The sequence below is a fragment of the Abramis brama genome, assembly GCF_963993115.1.
Source record: "Abramis brama genome assembly, chromosome: 14".
Taxonomy (NCBI): Eukaryota; Metazoa; Chordata; class Actinopteri; order Cypriniformes; family Leuciscidae; genus Abramis; species Abramis brama.
Window position 1 is genome coordinate 3406939 of NC_139976.1, and position 22699 is coordinate 3429637.

Genomic DNA, 22699 nt, shown 5'->3' on the forward strand with positions numbered 1-22699 from the left:
CCCTTTCGGAGTGACAGGCGGATGGAGCTTCATCTGAGCGAATCACAAAGTGCTGGAATCTACTGCCTTTGTCTGATACACTCACCCACAGTGGCGAAAGGGGGTCCGCGTTAAGGAGGGGGCTGGAGCTTTTACAAACCAACACAAGCGACCCAAGTCCTTCAGTCCCGGGCCGTGCGCGCATGCAAACGCGTCGTGTTGTTACTGAGGGAAAGGGAAAGGTGGGCACAGCAAACCCGCAGTCTCCGATGGTTCTGCTGTCTGTCATCCATGCGCAGAACGGCACCTGCTATCCGAGACCACCGGGATATAAGACTATACTATACTAACACGCGGATGGATGGGACGAACGCTGGGAAATGAGTTCTGGGGAAAGCATGCACGCTGAAAACATTTAAACAGTTCCTGCTTTGACAGCACTTTGTTCTGAGCTAGAACACACGGTCATGTCTGACACCTGACAAATCCTGCGTCCATTTGCAACTTTCCGAAGTTCCCCTCTCCTCGGCTGGATTCACGTTACATCCTCGTTTCTTTCAGTTGTTCTCTGTGTAAGAAAGACGAGACGGCGACTTCAGTTGATTATCGCTCTTTTCTCGGTTATCCGATGGATATTCACTGTAAGGCTGACCCGTTCTCCGCCATGCACCGTGAGTTACACTGGAGTTTATCTGGAGAATATGCTTCTCACATTTCAGACAATTAACATCGTCACTGGAACAAGAAATTATTAGACTACTGGATTTTTAAAAAAGGATCAAAATTGCACTCTTCTTATATTGCATTTCAGGAGCAATAAGATAGTATAAAAATAGTATAAAACAGAAACAATAAAGGACTCGGTTACTAATCAAAATAAATATGATGAGAAAATAAAAATATGCGATGTGCGTATCATTATGTATATGATTATTATTTACAAAAAAAAAAAAAGAAAAAAAAAAGGCCCAAATATATAAGAAATTATTATGCTCCTGGGTTAAAGAAAGATTCAAAATTGCACTCTTCTTATATTGCATTTCAGGAAAAATAAGATAATAAATATAATAGTATAACACAAAAACAAATAACTCGGTTAATAATCAAAATATGAGTGCCTGTGTGTGATGAGGAAATTTAAATATCACTGTATGGTTATTATATTCAAAAAAATGAATGCAAGAAATAAAAAAGCAAAAATATTGCGAGCATATTCGGATAATTCCATTTCGCTTTACAGTAGAAAATATTATTGATTATTTAAAAAAAGCTGTATTATAAAATGTATATGCTTATAGCTATATGCACTTCTAATTTCATTAAAATGTAATGTTTAAAAAAAAAAAACTAATCGAGATTAACAATCTGTAATTTGATCAAACAAAACTGTTTAATAATTTACATCTAGGGAATGAAAACAATAAATGCTCGTGTAATTTAATCCCTCACCTACGAGTAACAAACCCTAGTATTGTTTCAACAAGAACATGCAACCAGAATAGCAGATTAATGTACATCACCAGAAGAAATCTATTTGAGAAACGCTTACAAACATTTCTGATAGTCATTATATTCACGCCATTGTGTTACAGATATATTGAATTTAGGGACAGTAAAATGACAGTTTAGTACTCTTTTTGTGTGTATACAAATATATATATATATAGGCTATATATATATATTATATATATATGCATAAAACATGTTAATGTTTGAAATAATAGTATAAAATAATAAAAATTCTAAATAATAGGATTACTTCTGTGCATGTTTTCGCTGTGAAAATAATGCAGATTGTTTTTTGTAGATCATTGCATATAGGCTATTCGTTTGCGTCTGTAACTTAATGTGAGTAGACGGGAATTCACTCTCACAAACGCGTTTGGTTGCAGTTAACCTTTACGCTGGTTTACAGCTCGCGCGTGTCCATACAGAACGCGTCGCGTGTTAATTGGATGAATGTGACGGACCTGTGACGCGCCTCACCGACGGCCTGTATGTAATGTTATGTTCCGGGTGCTTGTTGCTGTTGTCTCCGGTATAGGGCACGGGGGAGTGAACCAGCTGGGCGGGGTGTTCGTCAACGGAAGGCCTTTACCTGACGTCGTGCGCCAGAGAATCGTGGAGCTCGCGCATCAAGGGGTCAGACCCTGTGACATCTCGAGACAGCTGAGGGTCAGCCACGGCTGCGTCAGCAAGATCCTGGGCAGGTGAGACCCTGTACACAACATCAGGACCACGAGACATTTACTCGCGCAAAAATCAGCCATTTCACAACAACGCATCAGTTGAGGTCGTGTGTTTTTTGTGATGTAGCCTAAGTTAGTTTTTAAGCCGTCACTAATTTACAATTAAATCGATTCATATAGTCTCTCAATTGAAATGAGCTCATAAAACACTGGATGCATAATAATTATGTAGCCTATAGAATTATAGAATTACAAAAATGCAGCAATAGTTTTATATTGAGAACATGAAGCACATCATTGTCCTCAAAGTAAGGAAATTTGCTTTTTTTTTAACAGCACAGAATTGAGGATCATGAACGTGTGCATATTCCCCTAATTATTATACCCAAATTTGACACAAACAAAAACTAAGCGTCACCTCGTGAGCTTTGGAAACTCATCATTATGAGATCTGTGATTATTATTTTGTCCACAAAAAAAAAAAAGTTCTCATATAGAAAAAAAATACCAGTTGATTTGCTTTAATATTTCAGAACTGGGCCTATATGTGCACCCGCTGAAAAAGTTATTTGACCATTGATTTGAATGCTTTAAAATGATCAATTTTTTTTATTAAATTTGTTAGTTCAGGCTATTTCAACCAGGTCAAATGCTAATGAGTTTGTTCAGACATCGCTTGTCCATTTTATTAAATAATGGATTTAATAATAAATTGAAAAGTCAGGCAAAAATAGGTAAAATTCGTTTCAAACATTTTTTATCTGAGATTAATAAGTGAGTAAAACAGATGGGCTGCTTAATGTCCTGCTGCGCAAATTTTTAAATTAGTATTCTAATCATATGATAATTTCCTATAGTGCCGTGTTAAGTAGCTTAGATAAAACATTTTCATGGCTTTGTTAGCACGCATCTGTTGTTTATTGTCATTAGGTTTGGTCCGGTTATGAAAGTCAGATTTACAGTTGTTCCTGCAGATATTACGAGACTGGCAGCATAAAGCCCGGAGTCATCGGAGGATCCAAACCCAAAGTCGCCACGCCGAAGGTGGTGGATAAAATAGCGGACTATAAAAGACAGAATCCCACCATGTTCGCCTGGGAGATCCGGGACAGGCTGTTGGCGGACGGGATCTGTGATAACGACACCGTTCCCAGCGTCTCCTCCATAAACAGGTCAGAGGAACCGACGATAACCACTGGCTCAGTGACTTCAGAGGGACAGTCTTTTGGCGTCTCTAATATCATGCGTCTTAGACATGTTTGACAAAAACAAAAGATTTATGCGATATAATTTTGTTGTGTGAATCTGAAGTAAAATTATTTGACAGTAGGCTTGTGTTCTGTCCCGATACTGATCCTACCGAAAGCGCACGAGCGGTTGCTATGGTTACCAGGTGAACGCGACATCGCGAGCGCTTTGTTTAGCGCACCTTGACTAACTCGTAATCATGGTTTTAAGCCTTTAAATAAAAAAAATAAAAAAACGCAGAAATTTGAAACGTACATATATTGAAATGAAAAACGAATTTAACATTTAACACCCCTCAACGTATTGATGTAAAAAAAAAAAAAAAAAAAAAAAAAAAAAGGAATGAGAAATAAAAACATACCTAACAGAATAAACTGTAATAGAGCAACCTTTTCTCTTGTATACCCAGTTTGATCAGCATTCATTGAGGGGGGAAAAGTGTTATTTTAATATAAAATTATTTCCACAACGTTTATCTAAATTGGCATGCTGCAAAATTCCTGGATGTTTCAACTCATGTTTGGGTCAAATAAGGACTAACACAATCATGTAAAATAATGGTAAAATATTTAAACCAATGGTTGGGTTTGTCCATATTTTACCCAAACCCAAACAGGGGTTGAAACAACCCAGCATTTAAAAAAAAATTTTTTTTAGGGTGAAGTAATTTTGAAATAAACAGTTCTGTATTTCAGTATAGTAGTTTTGGTTAATGTTTGTTGGCAGTAAAGGGGTTTGTTATGTGTCTTTGCCGGTGGTCTTATGGATGTAATTCAACCCTTTGCTCCAAACTACCTCAACAATGACAGACTGAAGCTCTCAAATCTCATCTGACCGAGTGAAAACCGATCAATGAACGGTGATCAGACCTGGAAAAAGAGACACAGAGCTGCTCGATTAGAGTTCATGCCGTCATTTATCGGTCCTTTCTATTTTCCAAAGAAGAAGACAGTCATTTGGAAGTAACTTTTCATCAGTTTTCATTCACAAAACCCAGTTAAGAGACTAAATATATGGGCTAAAGGGTGTATGCTCATGCTTGCATAATTAATAATCTAGAAAATAAATTCTTAATGAATACATTTTAATACTGCTATGAGGGAAAATGTTCAAAATAACTTTAACAGTTTTTTTGTCCAACTGGAATGATGATCGATAACGTCCACCAAGGCTACAATATGGGAAATCTGCAGTTTGAATAATCCGTAATCCAATATGATTCTATTTACATCCTTAAATTGGTGTTTTAGGGTGGTATGTTAGACCTGTGTGGAAAATCAAAAGGGTAAAAAGAAGCAGTGAGGCGCTGAACTTTGGTTAAGATTCACTCTTCCATAAAACCAGACTCTGCATTACATTTTAATGAGTCGATGGCAAAGAATAGAGCGCCTCACACAACAGAAGAGAAGGCTGGAAAAAAATTCATTTCATGCCTCATGGTCACCTAAAAAGGGCCATTTGAATGTCTTTTGACATGAACTTGTGAGATAAATGCAAAATGTACGTTAATGTAATTACTGAAGCCCTTAAACGTCTCTAAAATCTAATTGAATTCAGTCTGGATATTTTGAAACAGGAAACAGTTCTTTGTTTATGAGGAAAATTAAAATATGAATGCGAGCAAATGCGACTCCTTTTAAAGGAACTTTGATGAAACACAATTTATTCCTTTATCTTTATGTCTATTTTTATTTAACAGTATATATGTTGATATACTCATGCATGAAGCCCTGTCTGGATCACTGAATAAGGCTGAAACTCAGTCCGTTCATAGATAATTTGGGAATTTGGATTCAAGTCAGTTCTTCAAAAGCTTGCAACTTGCAAAGAAAGAGTTTGTCGGCGTGCAAGAAGAGAATCAGCTTCACCCGTAACCTTTTGTGCTTTTATTTATTGCTTTATTCATTAAAGCAAAATGTTGCATGAAAGTAAAAAGCAGTGTGTGCAAACTGAGAGCGAGCCTGTTGACAGTGAGAAGATGTTCAGACTGCAAACACCTTTCTTTAACATACATTATTAAGTGTTACAGAGTTCCTGTTGTACTAAAGTGTCTCGACAGCCAACAAGTGACAGCCGGACTTATAAAAACCTCCTCGACGGCACTCAATATTATCGATTCGCATGTAAAGCATTTTTAATATTTCTTAAGAGGATTTTCAGACACGACCCAGACATTAATTCACTCTTCCAGATGACTTATTCAATAACAGAAACACAGATTCTGGATAAAGTCTGCAGATTTATTCTCCCCAGGCCATGCAAGGGGGTCAAACAATGGGTTTAAAGAGAGAAATGAAATATAATATCGATATGTTGTCACTGCGTGTTCTTTCCTTTCTCTCTCGCTCTCTATTTCGAAGCCCCGAGGACACGTCCTAAAGCTGGTGTTTATGTCTGCAGATATCAATATTAGCAGCACACTCATTTTAATGGAAATATATATATGATCTTTGAATGGTATCCGCGGTCACAATGTATATTCTAAATATTTTTACAATCAATAATCTTCATGGGGCATGAAATGAAAGCTATGGCACAGGAAAAGCATGTTTTTTGCATGCACACGGTGCATTTGTTTGCATGTACAGTATGTCCGCTGAAACAGAAGCAGTGCCAACGGTGATGAATAGATCTAAAGTTTACAAATGAGCATGACAGCGGGTCCTTTCCCCAAAGTGCCGTTCAGATTAACAGAATCAAATGCTGGCGTAAGCTTGTACACCGCACTGAGCAACTATTGCTTTCCTGTCACATATAATTTATAGCTTTCCATTTGCATCCCGGCGCCCATGTGGCTAATTCCCAACTTTTTATCCCAGAGTCTAGATCAATAGAACCTCATCCACACTAGAACCAAGCCTGAGGCTTTCCTCGGGACCCAAACACACAACGAGAGAGCGCCGTAAGGACGATTATCGAGGTGAATTGTTGTGATTTCATGCTTTGTTTGCGAGATCACTCAAGGCAAAAGAGCTCAGAGAGCTTTCGGCTATATCTCACCTTAAAGCTACAGCGAGTCTGCTTCTTCTCGCTCGGGTAAACAGGATCTGAACGACTGCGGTTATCCGTTCTGTCAGATCCCCCCTGCTCTGAGATATATAAAGTAAATCTGAGATTATCAGAGAGAGACAGACAGACTGAGAGAGAGAGAGAGAGAGAGAGAGAGAGAGAGAGAGAGAGAGAGAGAGACACTCACTGCATTGGCTCTGGAGATCCATGTGAGTAAATGTTCTGTATTTACTGTGCAGGATCATTCGGACGAAGGTTCAGCAACCGTTTCACCCCTCGCCAGATGGGACGTCTCTTTCCACCCCAGGACACACTATAGGTAAGATCACATCATTAACTCCAGGGGCCATTTCTGGACCTTTCTGGACAAGGTCATCCCTCCAAATCAAATCAAGGGCCAAACCTTTCTCTCAGAGATGAATATTACCTGCAACTGGAAGAAAAATGAAAAAAGTCTGATGCCCTCTTATTTTTTTCCTATACTATTGCCCTCTTACTATTAAGTTTGAAAATATTGACACACTAATCTTTTATTCATTATAAATCAAATCTGAATCATATACAGTGGTGTGCGAAAGTCTGAGACCGCATTGAAATCCAAATACTACTTTAAACCTGTGAATGAAAAGGAAGTTTTTAAGACTTTTCTCACAATAATTGCTGTTCTTTTGAACTTTCTATTCATCAAATAAAATATTAATAATATTAATAAAAATAATATATATTTTATTATATATATAATAAAAAATACAAATATGAAGCAACACAACTGTTTTCAACATTGATAATAATCAGAAATATTTCTTGAGCAGCAAATCATCATATTAGAATGATTTCTGAAGGATCATGTGACACTGAAGACTGGAGTAATGATGCTGAAATTTCAGCTTTGATCACAGGAATCAATTACATATTAACATGTATTAAATTAGAAAACAGTTTTTTAAAATTGTAATATTATTGCACAATGTTACTCTGTATTTTTTTTATCAAATACATGCAGCCTCGGTGAGCAGAAGAGACTTCTTTTAAAAACGTTAAAATCTTATTGACCACAAACCTTTGAACAGTATACATATAGAATTTTCAATATTGATTTCTAATAGTCTTTGTTTAAAACAAACTGAAATATATACTGTTTTGCTATCTAAGCTATTTTCTTTACATATCTTGTAGATTTGATGCCTAAAAAATTTTTTACCTAAAAATGCTTATGGTTGCAAACCAATACCTCCTAAACAAATATCCAGACTTGACTTTAGACTAAATTACATTATATAAATAAATATGAAAGATTCTGCACTATTTTAGGTGTCAAATCAAATGCACGTAAATTGATCATGTGACAGACAGTCAAACTTCCTTGCTCCCATTCCAGATCTTAAGATGCTCTAAAATCATGGAGAACATGATCATCAGGTTTAGTTGCTGCGGCTATTAATGCAAAACAGGCTTCATCTTCATTTTTACACTTAAATTGTCATGTTTTTGTGTCATTTGTAATGAAAAAAGTGCAATAATTTAGAAAACATTTTCTCTAGTGGTCTCAAACTTTTGAACTGAAACTGTGTATCTTGGAAAGAGTGAGATGCTATAAACCTGTTTTCCTGTAATCAGACTCTGATGTTCTACACATGGGAAGAGTTGTGATCGTCTCTCTCTCTCTCTATAGTCTCCAGTACAGCGTCTCCTCCTGTCTCCAGTTCTTCCATTGACCCTGTGGGCTCCTACTCCATCAACGGCATTCTGGGAATTCCTCGCTCCAATGGAGAAAAGAGGAAAAGAGATGCTGGTGAGTCTGCGGTTTCTGCTTTTTTTGGGGGGGGGGGGATGTGCACAATATTTCTGAAGCCATGCAAGGGCTACAAACAGCATAATTCCAACTTTAATTAACAACAACAATAATAAAAACAATAATAATATTAATTGTTAAATGTATACATTCATAATTATTCATTTATATTTTCTTGTTTAATTATCACTAGATTTTTTTATTATTATTATTATTATTATTGAGAAGAGAAGTACGTGTACCTGATGACTCGCACTGTCCATGTGCTTTTGAATTATGCATTCACAGTCAGTTTTGGGTTTATATTTGGCATACAATATTCTGAGCAGACTTCTCTCGGATGTGTAATGATTGGGTACAGAGAGGGTTTTGATGTGGTCATGTGACCCTCACAGGAACCCCTGTTATTAATCTGCACTGCAGTGATTAAGAGAGCTTCAGTAATTACATGTCAAGATGATGTAGCCAACTAACAAACTCAGTCAAACAAGAGCGAGTCTTCAGAGGACGTTTAGCTCAACGACCTCTTTCTCTACGACACTTACTTCACTATCGCCATGTCTGCAGTTTCTGACCCACAATCACTGATCTACAGTCAGCCTGACATGCAAGGCGACCAACAGTTTGTTTCGTTTTAAGGTGAAGAATTTATCCAAAAGTACAAATGCTATTTTATAAAATACACTTTCTAATATACTACTGTTCAAACATTCAGCAAACTTTGTATTCACCAAAAAATCCTGAAAACTAAATGTATCACAACTGTTTTCAACATTGATAATAATAATCAGAAATGTTTTTGAGCATCAAATCATCATATTATACTGATTTCTGAAGGATCATGTGACACTGAATGATGCTGAAAATTCAGCTTTGATCACAGGAATAAATTACTACACTTTACTATATATTCACATAGAAACCACTTATTTTGAATTGTAATAATATTTCACAATATTACTACAGTATTTTTGATCAAAGAAATGCAGCCTTGGTGAGCAGAAGATACTTCTTTAAAAAAAAAATTACCAATCCCAAAGTTTTGAACAGTAGTGTATATATAAAATGTTTTCTATAATATTTTTGAATATATAGTTTTCTCCAAAAACACAGATGAACTTCTAAAAATCTGTGTGCCCTTACATACAGAAGTAGTGTACAGTTTACAGATTTCCAGTTTTGTGTGCAATCGTACAGTGTGTGTTGATTTGGAGTGGTGTGTGAGACTCAGATCATCACCTCTCCTCGAGATAAATGCACTTGCGTGTTTCTCTGTCTCCTGACTTTGACGTCACAGCTCACAGTCTCCACCAGCGAGCGTTTCGTGTGCTGTGTTCATTCTTGCGGTTGTGATGACGTCATTTTCCTGTGGCGAAAGAGAGATTATTTATGGCATACATTACGATGGCAATAGGTGATTACCTAAAAAGCAAAGCAAAGATAGCAGCATGCAGGTGTGTGTGTGTGCCAGCCGTGCAACTCGACACGTAACTGATGCGGTGTGTTTGGCATCCAGAGTCCACGTGATCCGCTCATAGAAAGAGTCGTTCTTGTGATTAGAGCGCGTTACACACAGTCATTGTGTTGCATTGGGGTTCATTGGTTTTCTTGCTGTCAGACGCTGCAAGGGCGCAGGGTCGACATCAGCGGCGGAAGGAATGATGGGAGACTTCAGATCTGTGTGTGTGTGTGTGTGTCTTTAAGATGATTGACTGTTTTGAGGGTTGTTCTCAGGCCCAAATGATCCTCTTGATGTGTGGCCATTTTCTTGATTTAAGCGCTGGGGATGAAGAGGTGGAGGAGAGAGAAAGAGAGGAGGAGGGCAGTGTATGTTATGTATAACTTCACAAACGGTCATGTGATGCACACACACACACACACACACAAGCACACATAGCTCATGGACTGTAGACACCTGGAATCCAGAATAGATGTATTTTATCTTTGCCAGACAAACCTGCAGCCACACACACACACACACACACACACACAGTTGCCTGCTAAAACAATGCCTTCCCTGTAGCAAAATCTAGTAAATATAGAATCTAAAATCCCATAATACACTGGGGAAAAATAATTTTTCAAATGTTGTAAACAAAACAAACATTATTGGTGTACAAAAAAAATAATATATATATATTTCAGTATTTCTACTTCACAATTTCATGTTTAATTTAATGTGTTACTTGCTGTTTCTTTGTAATTACTTGTGAAATTTACTAGCAAATTTTGTCTACATCAAATTTCTTAGTGTAAAAATGGTTTCCAAATTGTTTCTACACTATTTTGTTTTCAGTGTACTTAAAAAGATAATGCTGAATTTTTAAAGTCAACATTACATTGCTGTTTCCAAATACACTGAAACAAATTTGTTGAAGGCAAAATACATCACATTATGGAAGTAAAATAAGTAAATAATTATAGAAATGTCAAGTAACATTGAACTGAGCTTGGAACGATGGAGTAGAAAAACTGAAATAGTAGTTACTTGCAAAACAATAATCTTTGTTTTATTTACAACTTTGAAAAAATGTTTTTTTTACAGTGCTTAAATTTTTACTTCAATAATGTGATAACATGCATGAATGTGCATTAAGGAAGTAACGTCGATTTTGATTTGAACAGTTTCTTAAAACACCACACAAACACAAACAACTATCTTCTCAGAAAACCACAGTGAGATTTTAAACGGTGCGCTGTCAGATGCAACATAACAGATCTATAGTGGTAAAAGGAGTGTGTTTTTTGTGCCCCGGTTGTGGTGGTACGCATGCCAAGAGAGGCCAACAGTGTATGCAGTTCCTCCAGCGCGCTCGGGTCCACAGCGGCCTCAGACGAGCCCATTACGAGCCCAGCAGAGAGATAATGTGCTGTGACACGCGTTATGTACACGGCGGAGCTGAGAGAGCACAGGTGTCACACCAGCCATTAATCTGACAGCGCTACTGTATTACTGCAAATTAAAAGTAGCACGATACAGAGAGAGAGAGAGAGAGAGAGCGCTAGTATCCGCACGGACCCTGGCTGTCTGAGCTACGAAGCTGCAAGTGACATTTAAGAGAATTTGCAATTCCGCCGAGAAAAGCTATTACGGCACAAATTAACATCTAACATCCACACATCCCAGAACCCCCCCTCCACAGCTGTCTCATAAGAGCACACCATTAAAAAGATGAGAGCAGTTTCACGCCGGCCAACCCAAGACACCACTGATGCTTAAATTGGGCTTGCGTTTTAACATTAACCTGATTGTCTTGTGTTTATGCTGGGAAATGCATGTTTAATCTTTAGCTGTAAAATTCCACTTCACAATGATTATTGTCATGAACATGATGGCATGGATTTCATATACTGTAGTCTTGAGGCTGGAGAATCCTACAAATGAGGTATTAAGAAATAAACATAAGAACTATAAAACGTAATGCGTTAAAATCATGTCCTTCAAACAGAAGCTTATAATACCACATCGCCACACTTTTATTGTTGTAACTTGTAACAATAACTGTGAAAACACCATGTAAACTATGGTTACCATGGTAAACTTCGTTATAGACACATGCACTACAATTTTCTGCAATATTATTATTAATGTTATTTTCAAAATTTGCTCTTTTTAATCCGTATTATCTATTTTTCTAAGTGTATATCAGTTTTATTTTTCGACATACTATAATATGTACAACAATACATATTTTATTTTTATACATACTACACTAAATGTATTTGATGCAATGTGACAAAACCAGAACATTCCTGTTATTACCAAAAAAATCTCTCTACTGTGTATTACAATTCACATACTATCTATCTAATACCTAAATAGTAGGGCTGGGTAAAAAATATCGATTTCTCAATTTTAATCGATTCTCATTTTTACGAAACGATATCGATTCCTAAATCCCAAGAATCGATTAGTCATCCTGTTTTCAGTGATGAATGAATGGAATATTGTTGCGCGTATTCCCATTCAATAAATCGCAATAATCTTTGTGCTTTGTTATTATTAATATGAAACAAAGTCTCAGATTTAAAATTACGTCCATTTTCTTATGAAATTCAAAAACATATACCGTTTTGGCGCTGTGGCGTGAGATCGCTCAAGAGAAGCAGCAGCGCGGAGCGCACACAATCTTCTCTTCCGCCTTAATAATATCCGTTACAGCGCGAGATACATGAATGAGCATCTGAAAGTGTGTTAAAAGGTAGAGTACAACTTATCGAAGTCCGTATCATGTCACATGGAATCGCTCAATCAGTGTTTCAACCGTGGAAAGACGTTAGTAAACAATGTCATGTAACGTCACATTTACCTCAGAAAAACCATATCCAGTGACCATGAACTCGTTAGTCAGCTAGAAAAATTAGAGAGGAGCATTTTGTTAAATATATGCACAATATTACATATTCATTATAATTTTTAATGTTCTTCAATATTTAATGCATGTTTGAATAAATCTGGAAAGTTTTTTTTATGACAGCCACCATTTAAATTTGTATATAATTTCATATAACTTTATTATTATAAAAATAAATAAGTGTATTTTAAATGTTTGTATACAAATCAGTTATTTTTTACCTTCAATATTATAGTAGGCTAATGAAACCTATAGGCTACAACTGACTCCCATAGTTTACAGCATTAGTTAAGAGATTTGTTTTCCTTGAGAAAATTTGCAATGTATACCTGATATCCAAAATAATCGATATTGAATCGAATCGAATCGTAATCGAAATCGAATCAAATTGCAAGCATGTGAATCGAAATCGAATTGAATTGTGAAATTTGTGTCAATACCCAGCCCTACTAAATAGTATGCAAGATGAAAAGCCCCAATTATAGTACACTGAAAACAGCATGCTGAAGGATCTGGATCATACAACCTTTCCGGTGGATTTTCAAAGAGTGCACAGTTACATACATTTTAGGCAAGTTTTGCCTGCAGTAAAGAAGAGGAAAACTTTCTTTTTCAGGGATAAACTTGAGGCTGAAAGTTAGAGGGCATGTAATACAAGATGCTTACATGCGAATACAAACGGTACATGAAAGTGTCTTTATCCCTGCATACATTCCTTTTACACAGCCAAAATATGGGAAATACATACTTCAAGTCTTTAAGTATGCAAATTGGTACCAGCCCTAGTTTGCTTTTATACATTGTAAAAAAAAAAAAAAAAAAAAAAAAGTTGCTGCCTTAAAAGTCATCTCAAATTCAAATTACATTAACCCGACTTAAAAAAATTAGTTTAATCTTGCTTAACTTATTTTGATGAGTTAAAGCAATGCAAAATCATATATTGTCATAACTTTTTGATCACATCATTTTAATAATAAACAGTTTTGGTACTGTGTTGGTTCTGCGCTTGAAAAGTCATGTCAAATTTGTGTCCTAAAGCGAGATGAATGAAAATCTCTAGTGCAGACTCAGTATTTCTCTCTCTTTCCCATGGGGTCAGGCCCTGTGGGTGTGAATCCTGCGGTGTTATGGAGTTCTTATCTGCTCTGATAGAGCGGCTCCCTCGTTACCTCAGTCTTAATACTGACTCACGTCAGAAGGAATCCGCTCCACTCAGTTTCAGATCAATACCACAGCAGCAGGACAGCACACATCGCAACTGTGCAGCAGCGCCTCAAAGCCTCCAGGTGAACGCATTACATAAGCACCAATGGGAGAAAACAGTCTCAGTTTGTGACAGAAGCAAGAAACTCCAATGCACACTTAACTTTGGTAGCCTAATAGACAGAAGAAAGTGGAGAGAGTAAAGCAATAGTAAATTGCTTAGTAAAAATCTCACCCATTGCATGTTGTTGCAAATGTGCATGTTTTATGGCAATATATCGCCATAATAGAGACTGAGCTCAAGTATCTTAAAGGGGTGGTTGATTATGATTTCACTTTTCTAACTTTAGTTAGTGTGTAATGTTGCTGTTTGAGCATAAACAACATCTGCAAAGTTACAATGCTCAAAGTTCAAAGCAAAGGGAGATATTTGCTTTTAAAGAAATTGCTTTTTAAGAACTACAACAAACGGCTGGTAGAGACTACACAAGCTTCCTCCCGGGTTAGTGACATCACAAACCCTAACATTTACATAAACTCCGCCCCCTGAACACGATTTATAGATTATCATGACAGAATATGCCTATCAATGACTAGAAGATAACTACACATAAGCTACATAAATTCATCAACTAACCATTCAGAAATATCCTGTTGCTTCTACATGTTGTCACTTCTTCTTGAGTCTCTCCATCTTTGCCTGACTTCGGTTTGAACATAAAAGGCTAAACGTTTTTGAAATTTTCAGTGCATGTGTGTGTGAGGTAAAAGGACACAAGCTGTTGAAGCTCCGCCCTCTGTGCCGGGAGCAGCAGCTCATTTGCATTTAAAGGGACACACATAAAAACGGTGCGTTTTTGCTCACCCTCAAAAAGTGACAATTTTAACATGATATATAAAAATATCTGTGGTGTAATTTGAGCTAAAACTTCACATACACACTCTGGGGACATCAGAGACTTATTTTACATCTTGTGAAAAGGGCATTATACCACCCCTTTAAAAGTAGTCAATATGACATGCATGCTATATTAAAATGATTCTAAAGTCATATGAAATCTCATTTGCACTTCTGCATATGTGGACAAACTAGATTTGAAATATTTTTACAGACCTAAAACGTCTCATCTTGCCCCCATATATTGATTCAGTTCTTCAGATTCAGCTGTAATATAAAGATGTTGGTTTCCTGGTCACAGTATGAGTCACGTGTGGATTCAGTAGTTGATTTTCTCTAAGCAGTTGAAGCGTTACGTTCATTGCTCCTGCCAAACGCCACAGAAATGCAGAGCAGTAATGGGCGCACGTGTGTGTGTTGCTCATCCAGTGAGTGGGAAGCTGTTGTCACAGGAGTAAATGACAAATGCAGTTGTATTGATCAGGTTTGTGGCCCAGGCTCCCTAATGGCACCTAATTAATGACTTCATTTGCCCCTGCGCCAGATACAGCAAATACCCACTCCACCTCAAGGACCCCCATGGGAGCCGTCCAAACAGAGCGCCTGCTCAGAAACATGCAGCTTTAACAGGCTGAAGTGGGAAAAACACATGGCAAAGTCATCACTATTGCTATTGCTCATAGAACTGAAGTTGTGACTCTTGTGTTTTCCGTTAGTGAGATACTATTAAAAAAAATCCTGAACGCCTTAGCAACTGTCTTTGCAAACACCTGGAACCCTCTATAAACTAAATTAAATATTATAGCAACCACGAAGAACACCCTTGCAAGAGTATAGCAATGCCCTAACAACCACCTAGATCACCCAGTCAATCATATACATAGCAATGCATCAGCCATGAAATTCCTTAGCAATCAAATTGTAACATGTTAACAACCACCCAGAACACCCTACAAACGGCATAGCAACGCCTAAAAATCACCTAGATCACCTTATAGCAATGCATTGACCACTAAATACCCTAGCAATCACATAACAATAGGTTAACAACCACCCAAAAACCATATAAACAACATAACAATGCCATAGCAACTATTCAGAACAACCTAGCAACAGCATAGCAACACCCTAACAACCACCTAGATCACCTAATCAATTGTATAGCAATGCATTGCCTACTAAATACCCTAGCAATCACATAGCAACAGGTAAACAAACACCCAGAACACCCTACAGTATAAATGACATAATGCCCTAGCAACTATTTAGAACACCCTAGCCACAGCATAGCAACACCTTAACAACTCCCTAGATCACCCAATCAAGCAATGCATTGCCCACTAAATACCCTAGAAATCTCATAGCAACAGGTGAACAACCACCAGAACACCCTATAAACAACATAAAACCCTAGTAACTATTCATAACACCCTAGCAACAGCATAGCAACGCCTAACAGTCACCTAGATCACCCAATCAATCACATAGCAATGCATTTCCTCCAAAATACCCTAGCACAAACATGGCATCAGGTAAAAACTACCCTGAACACCCTACAAACCGCATAACAATGCCCTAGCAACTATTCAAAACACCCTAGTAACAGCACAGAAATGCCCTAACAACCACCTAGAACGCACACTCAATTGTATAGCAATGCAATGTAACTAAATACCCTAGCAATCACATAGCAATAGGTTAACAACCACCCATAACACCCTAGAAATAGCATAATTATACCCCAGCAACTATTCAAAACACCATAGCAACAACATAGCAACGTACTAAAAACTACTCAGAACCCCTTAATAACCTAACCTTAATACCATTCAGCAACCATTCATAAAATTGTAGCATTGTAGTTTTGCAAGCTTCAGAAAAAATCTACTGGGATACACACACACACAAACACAGAGCAAGTGTCCAGTATGTGTGTGTGTGTGTGTGTGTGTGTGTGTGTGTGTGTGTGTGTGTGTGCGTGTGTAAAACCGTGCTGTGCAGAAAGAAAAGGTCACCGTGACAAACGCAGTGGTAATAACCAGCTGAAATGGTGCCATCAGACAGACATGATTGATCAATTGAATTCAGCGGCAGTGAAAAATGTGCGATCAAGAAGAGTATTACAGACACGATGAGCTGGGACAGGATACTCATCAAGACTTCATTCCAGCCTGAGCCTCTATCACTCCATCCATCCATCCATCCCTCTCTCTTTCGCTTTCATCCCCTCTGCATTTATTCCCTCATCTCTCTTCTCACTGATTCTTGAGGAAACCAGGCTATAAAACAGAAAAAAAGATGTTCATTCCCCCATTTGGGTGCAACCTTCTGTTTTTCTTTGCCTATGGCTCACAAGACTGCATTAGAATGAGAGAAATTGTCAAAAAATACCAAACAACTTCTTTGTAAATTGTCTTTATAAAGAAAAGTAGGCAATAGTTGTGACAGATAATATTAAAAATAAATACACCGGCCACTTTATTAGGTACACCTGTTAACTGTTCATTAATCAGCCAATCACATGGCAGCATGTAGACATGGTCAAGATGTTTTGCTGAAGTTCAAACTGAGCATCAGAATGGGGAAGAAATGTGATCGAAGAGACTTTGAAACGTGGCATGGTTGTTGGTGTCAGACGGGCTGGTCTGAGTATTTCAGAAACTACTGATCTACTGGGATTTTCACGCACAATCATCTCTAGGGTTTACAGAGAATGGTCTGAAGAAAGAGAAAATATCCAGTGAGCGGAAGTTCTGTGAGCGGAAATGCCTCGTTGATGCCAGAGGAGAATGACCAGACTGGTTCAGCTGATAGAAAGGCAGCAGTAACTCAAATAACCACACGTTACAAGCGAGGTCTGTAGAAGAGCATCTCTGAACACACAACACGTCCAGCTTTGAAGCAAACGGGCTACAGCAGCAGAAAACACACCGATGACGCTCCTGTCAGCTGAGAACAGAAAACTTGGCTACAACTCACACACACTCACCAAAACTGGACAATAGAATATGTCTGATGAGTCTCCATTTCTGCTGCAACATTCAGATGTTTAAACAACATGAAAGCACGGATCCGTCCTGCCTTGTATGAATGGTCAACTGCTGGTGTAATGATGTGAGGGATATTTTCTTGGCACACTTTGGGTCTCTTAGTACCAACTGAGCATCGTTTAAACACCACAGCGGACCTGAGCATTGGCTACTTCATCTAGCTCAAATCATCTCAAACTGGTTTCTTGAACATGACAGTAGCCGCGTTTCCATTACCCTTTAAATTGCGCAAATTGAAACTGCGAATTGAAAATATGCCCAATGGAAACACATCAATTTCACAAAAACTCCCATTTATCGCAAAAAAGTTTTTATGCTCGCATGAGGTGGTTTTTCACGCAATTCGAAATAGAAATATTTCGCAAAACTGCAATGGATTTTGCGCATTTACAGTCACCTGACGTCGATGACACGGTGTGTTTGGACAGAATATGAGACAGAGTTCTTTATTAAATTCATAAAAGACAAAATAATTACAGGAATAATGGATTCTAAACCTCAAATAAATGCCACAATCAAGACCTCGAAGCAGATCTGAGGGAGAAACACCCAGAAACACCTCATATGTGCCGCTCACAAGTATAATAAGGGTCGTTCCTTACCATTAATGCTTGGAAAACAGGCATACCTCACCTTCGATTAATAATAATGGCCAGTGCAGTGGCTGGGATATAGTACATAAACCTACCAACGTCCGTTGCCATGGTTTTTGGAATGATTTTACTTATCGCGAGAGGAAAAAATTTAATTTAGTTGCATAACATCGGTTAATGGAAACGCCGTCATTTCACAATAGTTTTTTGTCGACATTTAGAAAAAAGCGCAAAAGTTTTGCACAAATCTGTAATGGAAACGCGCCAAGTGAGTTCACTAAACTCAAACGGCCTCCACAGTCACCAGATCTCAGTCCAATAGAGCACTTTTGGGATGCGGTGGAACAACTATATTATTAAATAATACTTTTTCTCAGGTCATCTCTCTAACTCTTCATCCACTCTCTCTCTAAGTCGGGTCAATCAATACAGGCAGAGCGTGTCATACATCACGGTGCCTGTGGGCCGCACTGAGAACATAATATGCTGCGAATGCAGAGTGACAGATTTGTAAGGGAGACACGACTTTCCAGAGAAGGCGAGATGTGAAGATATTTAAAGGAGCTCTAAAGGGGGTTGGCAGGGTGAAAGAGAGAAGAGAAGGAGAGAGAGAGGAAGGTGTGAGAGAGTCTTTTACTCAGCACAAGGGTAATCAGGTCAGAGGAAAACCAAGAGAAAGTGCTGTGTTTGTGGAGCGTTGTTTAACCGGTAAAGAGATTGAACAATAACGGCAGAGGTTTTCTTCAGGTGTGTGTTTGTCGGGTTCAGTGTACAGGGGTTTTGGGGAAATCAAATCAGCCTTACACACGCCTGGAGAAAACATGAGCATCCAATGCTGTGCAATACAGATAATATAGGATGTGTGAAATGACCAAAGATTTCCTCATGCAAAATAAATCAACTGGAATTGAGTTAAAGTATTTAATTTACTGGATTCTAAGATTTATATCATGGAAAGAGTCCTGATACATACCTTTTTTTGCCTGGAAAATCATATAAATGATTTATATATGAAATAACCATCTAGTAATGCCTATTAATATATAATAAATGAACTAAATATTTTAGAAATGAAAGGTACTTAATCCCAGTTGATTTACTTGATGGACACAAACCATAAAATCAGATTATCCTTAACAAATCAATAACTCTGACATAAATGCACAAACAGCTTCATATTAAGAGTTTTCGAGTTTTAACATTTATCTATTTCCCTTTTTACAGATTATGATCTAGAAATATTGTCCTATTTTAACTTTACATATATTTTAGAAATATTCCTGGTTAAATGCAGATTTAAATTAATTTAATCATTTAAGACATGCTGATTTTGACCTGTCCCTAAAAATTGCATTTAGTAGGCCAATTTTGAAAGCATAGCCTTATTGTTAGACTAGTCTTTCTGTGTCTGTGTAAAATTACATCCACTCCAGTTAGGACCATCTAAACCTGGGAAACTTCTGCATGATACATGCAAAGATGTGTTGTTTACTCCCAAGAGCAGTTTTCAGAGCTAAAAAGCTAAAAAGACCATTTAAAATTCCTCATTATGCTCTTTCAAATACCTTCATGCAGTGTGTAATATACATGATAAGTTATTGTCTCCTAAAAGAAAGTAGCTTTATGTAGCTCAAACAGTAGAGCGTTGGTGCTTGCAACGGGTTTGATTCCCAGGGAAAGCAAGAAATTTGTCCTTAGAAATGCAATGTAGGTCGCTTTGGATAAAAGCGTCTGCCAAATGCATAAATGTAAGAAAGACTGTTGAAATGAGTTGTCAGCAATTCCAGCCCCATTTCCGCAATATATACCTACAGTCAAATAACGTAAGTTTTGTGTGGAGGAACATGAGTCCTTCAACAAAAATATAAGCTGCACATTATCTTGTGTTTAATCTACTTGAGCAAAACAATGAAGCACAGTATAGTTTGCTTTCGTATGAGGAAAACTCAAACAACCTGAAATGTTACCTCACTTGGCTCCTAGATTGTGGAATATTCTGTTGTTGTAGAATGTTGCTCTCAGCCCAGACGAGTAGAAAGCTGTTTTTGGGTGTCTGTAGATGGCTCTGAGGGTTCAGCGCAGAGCAGTGATTCTCAGGGCAGTGTGGAGAGCCTGAGGAAACATCTGCGAGCCGATGCCTTCACACAGCAGCAGTTAGAAGCTCTGGACCGAGTGTTCGAGAGGCCGGCGTTCCCAGACGTCTTTCCCACTTCTGAACACGTCAAACCGGAGCAGGTGAGTGACGTTCCCTTCTGCCTCTCTGTGCGCGCCTGCAACGAAACATGTCGGCATTTAGGCCTGTGTATATTTACCAAAAATACAGTACAATGATGGCATCAGATGCTAATACCATACTCCAGTATTTTAGGGATGCTCCCAATTGTGTAACACATTTATTCTTCAGGATAAACCCCTATTAAAAAAAAAATCCCAATTCTATGTTGGTTTTACTTATATGTCTGGTTGTGTGTGTGCTAGCATTGCAGTGAGGATCAAATAGCAGAACTCCCTCGGTTTATTGATTTTCTGATGAAAATAAAAATACATTCTTAGGAAAAACAACATGAGATGAGCTAGCACCCACTCACTGGCCATAGACAACATGAGCAATGATGTCATTTCCTGTAAGGTTCCTGTTTACAAAAGCTAAATGTGGCAAAACACTCACAAAAGAACAATGTTAGCAATTAACACACACATATAAACAGCACCATATGAAACCACAAATTTATTCTTCAGGATAAACCCCTATTAAAGAACAATGTTAGCAATTAACACACACACATATCCAAACAGCACCATATGAAACCCTTTATGTACAATTTCGTATTAAAAGTGTTGGATTTATTATAATGGATAACCTTTATTTACTCTCACTACTAAACAACAAGTGACGATTAATTTCTCTCCCCGAAAGAGCGAGTCGGAGCCATAAAGCAAAGGGAACAGCCTAATTGAGTTGATTTTAATTTGGGTGCGATCGGGAGACATTACTCCAGCGATTAATCAGGCCGACAGCACTCACCTCCAGAAGAAGGCCTAATTTGCAGCTAATTACAAAACTGATTTTCACTGCAAGATCAATACCGAAATGAATTGGAAATGACTCGCAATCACAAAGGCCGTCAAAGAGGGTATTAAAAAAGGAGGAAAAAAAGACGAAGGAAACACAGAAAGCCTTTTGAAGGAAAAATGGACGAACGGAACGCTCTAGAAAAATCAGTTTTAATTTAAAGCAATATTAATCAGACTATTTTCTCCCTTCATAGACCTTTTTTTTTCACCTTCGCAATCCCTAAACCAGACGACCAGTCTATTCTCTTTCTCTCTATGTCGGGCTATTAGTGGCTTTGTTCCAAAACTAAGCCTTGCTGTCTACTCAGTTAGCTGTCTCCTAAGGATGCACACTCACTGCAATAGGACACTCTTCAATCGACTAATTTAATGTATCAAACAAAACGCACACTTCACAACTCGACTCAGTGTTGTTTTTTAATTCTCCATGGATATTGCAGATTTTTTGTTGTTGAATACAGTTTTTTCATTACGAAAGCGAAATGTTTCGAATCACATGTATATTTATTTGAAAGCATATTTTTTGCCCCCCCCCCCCAACACACACACACACTGTAAAAAAAAAAAAAAAAAAAAATTGCTGCCATACATTTTTAAGTACAATCAACTTAGATTTTTAAGTCATTTCAACTTTAATTACATTACACTGACTTAAAAATAGTTGAATCTTGTATAACTTATAAAAATTTTACTTAATTGCTTAACTTATTTTGATGAGTTAAAGCGATGTACAAACGTGTTGTTACTTAAAACAATGTAAAAACATTGTTGTAACTTATCGATCATATCATTTTTTTACAGTGCACCTATTATAAACTGCCTGTTATGCTGCTTGTTATTGCAAATTGGCATTTCTTATCATATTATTTTAACTAATTATATTCATAAACACACTGGTTTGTATAGGCTTGTTTTGGCTTGTCTAGTTTAACCATTTACTGCTCTTTGTAATGCTTTGGTTATTTACCTAGTGACCAATGATCGAAATTCTCTCACATTCACAGAAAATAGCTTACTTTTGTGTTGCAAAATACAATATAATATATTTTACTGAGCTCATTGCAAAGCATTATGGTGTGGTATTGCCTTCGAATTCAAAGAATGTCTTTTTGAAGCAGCCTCCGCTTTCCAGAGCTTGCCTATGATGTCTAAAGCACTGTCTACATAGGCAGCTCATAGGTTCTGGAACAGAGCCAGTGTTTTGGATGTGTTTAGAGGCATTAAAAAGCCTTTCTGGAGATGCTAAATGTGACAGGCTCTCCTCCCACACTTCTGCCAGCCATGTGCTCGTCCTTTTCACTCTCCCCT

General features: G+C 37.6%; 1 protein-coding gene across 2 annotated transcripts in view; it reads left to right on the top strand.

The window, feature by feature from the left end:
• The first annotated feature begins 206 nt into the window (after positions 1-206).
• The window catches only part of pax2b (paired box 2b), a 32971-nt gene continuing 10478 nt past the window's right edge, over positions 207-22699 (top strand). For both annotated transcript variants that reach the window (XM_084135262.1, XM_084135261.1), the window contains exons 1-6: positions 207-650; positions 2024-2189; positions 3143-3340; positions 6665-6744; positions 8098-8217; positions 20376-20551. In XM_084135262.1, coding sequence (XP_083991388.1) covers positions 608-650; positions 2024-2189; positions 3143-3340; positions 6665-6744; positions 8098-8217; positions 20376-20551 — 783 coding nt within the window. In that variant the 5' untranslated portion in view covers positions 207-607. The remainder of the gene's footprint in view (positions 651-2023; positions 2190-3142; positions 3341-6664; positions 6745-8097; positions 8218-20375; positions 20552-22699) is intronic.